At 54.8% G+C, this 8,180-nt stretch overlaps 1 protein-coding gene across 1 annotated transcript; it reads left to right on the top strand.

Annotated features, from left to right (window-relative positions):
• Positions 1–2,946: 2,946 nt before the first annotated feature.
• On the top strand, positions 2,947–6,418 carry HAS3 (hyaluronan synthase 3). Its single transcript, XM_081335905.1, has 3 exons — positions 2,947–3,797; positions 4,311–4,412; positions 4,754–6,418. The coding sequence occupies exons 1-3, from the start codon at positions 3,099–3,101 to the stop codon at positions 5,675–5,677; spliced, it is 1,725 nt and encodes a 574-aa protein (XP_081192031.1). The 5' UTR covers positions 2,947–3,098; the 3' UTR covers positions 5,678–6,418.
• Positions 6,419–8,180: the final 1,762 nt, after the last annotated feature.

Genomic DNA, 8,180 nt, shown 5'->3' with positions numbered 1-8,180 from the left:
GAGCTGTGATTTTAGGAAAGGGAGAGAAGTTCCAGCACTCATCTTGTGCAAGGCCCAGAAGTAGAAGTACTGGAGGCTCTGTTGGGAAGAACATTGAGCTCATCAACTTAAGTTCTGTAATTATCTGCAGGGTTCTTACGCTTGAGAGGGAGGGCAATGAATCTTCAGATTCAGTGGGAACCACTGTGGGTCCTTCAACTCACATTCCATTGTCTGTTGCCCGTTAAGGCTAGCCGGTGCCTCTTCTCTCCATAAACAAGCATTTAAAAAGGGACTTATTACAAATAAGGAGCTGTCATCGCCTAGTGACTGCCTAAGGGAGGTGAGACCTAATTCTGGCTATGGGTGCCAAACCGGGTAACCAACCCTTCCTCTGCATTCTTACACTTTGTTTCCTTCAGGGTTAAACATTGTGCGTTTCCTCCTCTAGCATCAATCTGCTTGTTTCTCTTCTTTGCTGACACTTCATAAGCACAGCAACTGCAGCTGAGGGGTGTTAGCGCTTCTCAGGGGATGATTGATCTCAAGAGGAGAGCCTCTCACGTTATGGGAAGCTTGCTATGCTGTCCAGATAAGGGAAGCCATGGGGGATCAGCCAAGCCAAACTGAATCTGGGCAAACCACTCTCTTGCTTACGAGGAATCTGCTCCTTCAGAGGAACAATTTGTGCATGGTTTGTGTGAGATTAGGACACAGAAGGGATTCGAATCCAGAGTTTGATTATGAAGTGAGCAGGACTTGGCCTTCCCCAACCACTTATCTTCCAGATGTGCTGCATAGGTGTCCACGATGCCTGCAAGCTTAGCATTTGGGGACATGGAAGGATGTCTAGAAGAGCACCATTTGGGGGAGCTGGTAGATCCTCTCAGGAGAACCCATATCCACCTTGGCCAAGGAGTCTTTGGGCCAATTCTTTGCCTTGAGCAGATCAAGGCAAGGCGTTGGCTTAAATTCATTTTTATGCAAAGAGCAAAAGGAAGAAGGCAGGGAGGGGGGGAACACAATCTAATAATAGATTTGCCTGACTGGATTTTGAACTCTATTCTTGATGCAGATCTTTCCACTGTAATTTTACGGGCATTGTGATTTCCTGGGAAACTTCTGCAGTCGGTAGACCTTTGTGCTAAATTTATCATATGAAATTAATCTCCACGGTTATTTCTGCTACATCTGAAGGCAAGGGGTGTGAACGGGATGTGTGTGTTTGTGCGTGTAGGTGACAGGCAAGCAAGAACAAGATCCAGTGAAGAAACCGCATTGCAATTAACTGTTCCTGCTTTGTGAGAGAAATGCTGCTTTCCCCCAAAAGTGCTTCTTTTAACCAAGCAGGGCCCATCTGAGCCCAGAGCCTCTGGAATGGGGCCACCTGGACTGTGGGCTCCCACACAAAAAGCAGCACCTGGAAAAGGAATCATCCAATTGGGAAAGGGCCTTTGGGGACCTTCCTGGACCTTTGCTCTATCCCAGCCCTAGTTGAAAGCTATTGGGGAAAGGGGGGGGGAGAGAGAGAGAGAGAGAGATGTATGAAGGCTATGGAATCTGGTGTCAATTTGTAAGGGCATTTGGTTGGTCTAAGCAGTGGCTGGGGGCAACTGCCTAGGCTCCCCAGCATTTGCACCTTCAAACCAGCATAACAGGACCATCAGAGGCCCCGGCAGCCTTAGTTCCCCACCCCCTCCCACCACTGAAAAGCAACTAGAGGAGTGTTGCTGACGGCTTTCATCGCCCTTTGCTGGAAAATTGCGTGTTCTTGGCGGCGCCTCTGATCCGTATCTCGAATGGGGTCTCTCTGGATCAACGGATCGCTAAATTGGGATTTGCACAAGAGCCGCTCTAAGCCTGCGAGGGAGTAAAGCGCAGCCCGCTGGGTGCCAGAGAGAGGCCCTCGGAGCCGATCTGCGGGGAAGGGGATCGGGACCGGTTTCCTCCGCCTGCCCAGAGGTCGCTTTCCCCCCCCCGGACAGCGCCGGCGGCAGTTCCGCCGCCTCGAGGCAGGCGGGCTCATGGAACGAAAAAGGAGGCTGAGCAGGAACTCCAGCGGAGCCCAGCCGCCTTCACCCTTCCTTGGACCTGGCCGCCGGGACCGTCCTCCCATCCCGCATCTCCGGAGTTGCGTCGCCCTTGCGCTGCCCAAACCTTTTTCCCACGGAAAGCGCGCCTATGGCAGCCCCTGCTGGACCCCGGGGAAGGGCGGGGCGGTGGGCGAGAGCACCTGCAGAGAGAGGCAGGTCACGCTGTCGCCCCTCCTCTTGTCCTGGGAGGGGGCTTCCCCCCGACGGGGCGGGGCGGGGCTGGGCTGGCTCTAGCCTCCCGGGTCGGGCGCTTTAAAACGCCGCGCTGCTCGGAGTCCGAGAGAGAACGGCACGGCACGGTGGGTCGCGCTCTGGGAAGAGGTGGGGAGGATCCCTGGCCGGACCCCGCTTGTATTCTGGCGGGAGGAGGGAGGGAGGAGGGAGGGGGGAGGGCGCTCTCTACACATGCTCCTCGGTGGCCTGCAGCTCCTTGGCACTTCAGGCGGCGACTCATCTTTTTCCTCGAGCGATTCCGGGCAGGGTTCAGGAAGAGGCGCCTGGGTGGCACCATGTCCGGGCTGCATGGCAGGATAGGCGACAAAGAAGGACATGTCGCTGACGACGGAGGCGGCGGCGGGAGGGAAGGGCGGCGCGGACCGGAGAAGAGCGAGCAGGCGGGCAGACGTGTTGCAACTGCTCGCCGTCCCCGTTTGCACCGGGCCGCCTCAGAGTCGGCTCCGTCGGGCTTCCTGGGAGCGGAGTAGAGCAGGAAAGGGCAGTGGCCGTGGCCTTGCCGCCCTGCTCTGTCCGGACCCGAGAGCCAGCTCGGAGCGGGCGGCGCTCTTCTGTATCGCTCCCCTCCCCGTGTCTGGGATGGACGGGCTTGTGCGCGGCGCAGCTGCTGCGTGTGTTGGGGGCTGCCACGGGTCTCAGGAGCAGAACTGGGCAAGCGCCCCTCTCTCCTGCCTGCCTGCACGGAGGAAGGGCCCGCCTGGGAGGAATGCAGAACCCAGCTCCGGGCCTCCGTCAGGACCGGGAAGGAGCAGCGGTGAGAGTGCGGGTTCTTGCCTGAAGCGGGGTACACGGATGGGGTTGGAGTGCGCACCGCCATGGGTGAGAGGTATTACCAGCTCTGTAAGCGGGCCTCTCCTCTTCTTTATGCAGATGCCCTTGAGCCTCCCCACAGCCCTGCGTGTTTCGGGGACCACCCTCTTTGCCGTGACGGTGCTGGGGGGCATCCTGGCTGCCTATGTCACAGGGTACCAGTTCATCCACACGGAGCAGCACTACCTGTCCTTTGGGCTCTACGGAGCCATCCTGGGCCTCCACCTCTTCATCCAGAGTTTCTTCGCCTTCCTGGAGCACCGGCAGATGCGCCTGGAGGGGCGACCTCTGAAGCTGCAAACCTCGGTGGCCCTCTGCATCGCTGCCTACCAGGAGGACCCAGACTACCTGCGCAAATGCCTGCGCTCCGTCCAGCGCATCTCCTTCCCCAGCCTCAAGGTGGTGATGGTGGTGGATGGCAATGGGGAGGAGGACGCCTACATGTTGGACATCTTCCAGGAGGTGATGGGCTCAGAGCAGACCAGTTGCTACATCTGGAGCAGCAACTTCCACGCTCAGGCGGTGGATGAGACAGAGGGTGGCCATCGGAAGGCCATGCAGCACATCCAGAGCCTTGTCCGCAACCACACCCACTCCTGTATCATGCAGAAGTGGGGGGGGAAGCGGGAGGTCATGTACACAGCTTTCCGTGCGCTGGGGGACTCAGTGGACTATGTGCAGGTGGGTGCCAGCATGCAAGGCCTTCCTGTTCTTTCTCCTCTCTGTCCTGCTGCCACCCCCACCCTGGCACCCAACCATTGAAGAAGAAAGCAGGTGTCTTGTGAATGTGGAGCCCGGGTTAAAAAGCTGGGTCTCCTCAGCCCATTGGACCTGGCAAAGAGAGGCACTTTCCCTATTTCTCAAGTGGAAGGGACTTCTTGCCAGAGACTGCCAGCAGATGGCGCCCTTCCAGCCCCCCTTCCTGCCCCTTGGGGCTGGGCTCATCTTTCCCATTCACATGTAAAAGACACGGGCATGTTCACACTCTTGTGCTGACCGACAAGGAGAAGATTTGCTGCATGCCAGTCCCTTGCTCTGTGTGACAGGCACCATCTGAAGGGACAATCTGTGCATGTTGCTGTCTCTCCTTGATGCACTCTTGTCTCCTGGTGGCTTTTCAAGCCTTGCCAAAGGGGAACAGTTCCTTGTGTGTAAGTCTTCCCTTGGGCCACGATGGTCCTTTCTCCTGGGCAGGTGTGTGACTCGGACACTGTTCTGGATCCTGCCTGCACTGTGGAGATGCTCCGGATCCTGGAGGAGAACTCTCGTGTCGGTGGTGTTGGTGGAGATGTCCAGGTAAGGTGCGAAAGCTCAGGGAGCACGGGGGGGGGGGGGTCCCAGGGAGAGGAAGCTTCTGTTTCTGCCCAGCCCTGATTTCTGTGTTGTTTTAGAATCTGGCCCTTCTATTTAATCCTGGATATTTTGCAATTCTATGACATGCTTATTCATGCTCTACTCAGCCATTGCAAACTACAGTTGTGACTTAGTGTTGCATGCAATCCTAGCTAATTTATTTAATAAACAATTATTAAACCAGAAATAAATGCAAAGTTTGAGCAGTCCTCTCATGGAAAACCGAGTTTGGAGGAAGGACCGGTAAGAGCAGGACAGCCCCAACGCCTCTCCTTCTCTCCTAGATCCTCAACAAGTATGACTCCTGGATCTCCTTCCTGAGCAGCGTGCGGTACTGGATGGCATTCAACGTGGAGCGGGCCTGCCAGTCCTACTTTGGGTGCGTCCAGTGCATCAGTGGGCCCCTGGGGATGTACCGCAACTCCCTGCTGCAGCAGTTCCTGGAAGACTGGTACAACCAGACCTTCCTGGGAAGCAAGTGCAGCTTTGGGGATGACCGGCACCTCACCAACCGTGTCCTCAGCCTGGGCTACCACACGAAGTACACGGCGCGCTCCAAGTGCCTGACGGAGACTCCCACCCGGTACCTGCGCTGGCTCAACCAGCAAACCCGCTGGAGCAAGTCCTACTTCCGGGAGTGGCTCTATAATGCGCTCTGGTTCCACAAGCACCACCTCTGGATGACCTACGAGTCAGTGGTAACTGGCTTCTTCCCGTTCTTCCTCATTGCCACCGTCATCCAGCTGTTCTACCGTGGCCGTGTCTGGAACATCCTTCTTTTTCTCCTGACGGTGCAGCTGGTGGGCATCGTCAAGGCCACCTATGCCTGCTTCCTGCGGGGCAACGCAGAGATGATCTTCATGTCTCTCTACTCCTTACTCTACATGTCCAGCCTCCTGCCGACCAAGATGTTTGCCATCGCCACCATCACCAAGTCTGGCTGGGGCACCTCCGGCAGGAAGAGGATTGTGGTCAACTTCATTGGTCTCATCCCCGTCTCGGTCTGGGTGGCCGTGCTGCTGGGCGGGCTGGCGTACACAGCCTACCGCCAGGATCTCTTCACGGAGACCGAGCTGGTCTTCCTCGTCTCAGGGGCCATCTTGTACGCCTGCTACTGGGTGGCCCTGCTCACCCTCTACCTAGCCATTGTGGCCAGGCACTGCAGCAAGCCGCAGGAGCAGTACGGCTTGGCCTTTGCGGAGGTGTGATGTTGCAGGGAGACAATGGATGGAACCCGAGCAAGAAACTCCATGGACCAGCACTTTCCCTGTGCGGCTGAGCCTTGGGAAGGGCTGGCCCCACCTTTCTTGAGACAGCGTTTCATGTGGCTCGCCTGGAAGCAGCTGGCAAACTCAGCAATATGGAACACTTTGCTCTGTGTGTGTGTGTGTGTGTGTGTGTGTGTGTGTGTGTGTTGGTGATGGTGGGGGATAAGCAGGGTTTCTGCTCCAGAACCACCCCAAGGGGCTGGCAGAAAGACCCTCTTGGACTTCATTGAAGGACCTTAGCAGCAGCTCACCTGCCCTCCTATGCAAACAAGACATTCCTGAAGGGGCTGAAGGTGACCTTCTGAGTGGGTGACAGTGGTGGCTTTCAGAGGCAAAGCTTTGGGGGAATCACTGTCGGGAGACATCGTTGAGGCTTCTTGGGGGGAGGGTGGCTCTACCCAGGTCCTCTCTGGCAATGCTGTCTGTAGGAAAAGCCAGAGGGTGTCTCCCGGTCCTTTCACTGCAGGAGTAATGGGGTGGGGTGGAAGGGGCTGGAGGAGGAAGGCCAGAAAGGTCCCTTTGGGGAAAGAGCCCTGAATGAGGTGCCCACCAGAAAGGGAATGCCCCCTCCCCTGCGTGGCAGCCAAAGAGAGGAGCCGGTTGCCTTATGGCCACTCCGGGTTTCCCACCATTTACATGCTTTTGAGCACATGGATGACGCCTGATTTAACAATGTTTAGGTGGGTTTGTTCCTGTCCGCAACCCTGCGGTTGTAATATTGTGTGCACTATTAGGACGTTCTACCTCTGTCCACACCTCTCGTCCTCGTAACTCTCTGGGGCTTTTCTATAAATTCACCCCTGGTGCTACTTCCACCTGGGAGGGGTCGAGGGGCAGCAGGGATACTTCACAGGCTCCCGTCCTGTTCTGGGCTTAAACCGCTCGCCCTTCATACACCTTTCCTGTCTCCTCCAGTAAGAAGGGGCTGGGGGGGAACGCGCAGGGCTTCTAGTTCAGGGCTGGTGGAAGCTTTTACTGCAAACAGCAGCTCCACTGAGAGGGAACATGACACCCCCCCCCCTTTGCCAGCTTCCTGCTTAGCCAGCATCTGAACAGGTGGACACCAGTTTGCTCAGCCGCTCCCTTGCGCAGAGCCTGCCTGCCCTCTGCTGGAGTTTAGAGGAAAGGCAGCTCTTGCTAGTTTCAGGCCTGAAGAGGATTCTTAAAACTGAGAATTCTGCATGTTTTTACATCTTCTTTGACGAGCAAGTTTCTACATTTTGAGCAATATTTTTAAACCGTTTCAGAAAAATTTAGACTTTTCTGGAGTTTTGTACATCTATTGCCAAATTGTGCTCTCCTTTTAACAAACCCCAAATGGCAAGACAGCCATTTGTCTGGAATGGTACCGGGTCTCCTGCTTGAGCAGGAGGTTGGACTCCAAGGTCCTTCCAACTCTGACAATGTTCTGTTCCGTTTAGCTTATCAGGAATATGGGTGAGCTGCAAATAAGGCCTGCACATTTAAAAGAATGCCAGTTAAGTTCCATGGACTGAGAAGACCTTTTATAATGCCAAATTCTGCTGAACATTTTGGTGTTGAATGCACTAATACAGCTTTTACTGATCTGCTACCGTCTAGTATGGACTTCAATGCCCATGATCCCCAGCCAGCAATGAAACTCTGGCACATCTGGAGAGCTCTTTGCTGGAGAACTAGCGAAGCTTCACAGGCCGGCTGAATAAAGCTCTCCTGGGTTCTGTACATGTTCCTTGCTAATGGGAGCTCCTGGTAGTAGCTGACACCCAGACTCTCCAGGTGCTGCACAGAGGACTCTTGTGCTTCTGCCCCATTTTATGGCGCATCCTCACAACTCTTTGTGTCCTCAGAGGGCAGCTGCATTGACTCAGACTGGTGAACGGGTATCACAGCATCTCTCGTTTAGTCTACTATGGGCATTAATTTCTGAACCAAAAAAAGTATTTATGTACACCCTTCTCCAATTAGGTGTATTCCTGCCTTCTATAGAACATTTTATGTGGAGAAATTCATTCTGTAACTAGATATTTTGCAGAACAGGTTTGATTTACAAATTTTTGCTTCTGATATGCAGTTTGAGGGTTTTGCCAGAAATGAGGAAATAGTCTGTTTGTGGTTTTTTGTTTTTGGCTTGAAATGCCGAATTTGCCAAGCCATCAAGAGGACCAACCCTTTCCTTGGTACACATCCCAAGAGCCTTCAGGCACTCACAGGGTTTCTCTGCAATTCAACAGAGCAACAAAGCTGACTCCTGCTTCAGCATCTTTGCCCGGGCCATTTCTTGCTATGCCCAGTGTGCCAATTGATAATTTTGATGCAGAGGAAGGGCAATCAGTGGTCCTCAAAGGTGGGCAGGAGAGGGAGGGAGGGAGGTTCTTCCAATGCTGCCATTTTGCACAGGCCTCAAGACCACAGCAGGAGGAAATGCCAGGTGCAGAGGCTAAAATACTTCACAAAGAGCTGC

The sequence above is a fragment of the Vipera berus genome, assembly GCF_964194415.1.
Source record: "Vipera berus genome assembly, chromosome: 10".
NCBI lineage: Eukaryota > Metazoa > Chordata > Lepidosauria > Squamata > Viperidae > Vipera > Vipera berus.
The sequence above is the reverse complement of the archived record's forward strand: the minus strand, read 5'-3'. Positions and strand labels throughout refer to the sequence as shown.

Excerpts from the sequence above, each read along its gene's own strand:
- HAS3 (XM_081335905.1), top strand. The coding sequence starts at position 3,099 with ATGGGGTTGGAGTGCGCACCGCCATGGGTGAGAGGTATTACCAGCTCT. Across the intron at positions 3,798-4,310 it reads ACTCAGTGGACTATGTGCAG|GTGTGTGACTCGGACACTGT; the intron begins GTGGGTGCCAGC and ends TCTCCTGGGCAG. Across the intron at positions 4,413-4,753 it reads GTGTTGGTGGAGATGTCCAG|ATCCTCAACAAGTATGACTC; the intron begins GTAAGGTGCGAA and ends CTTCTCTCCTAG.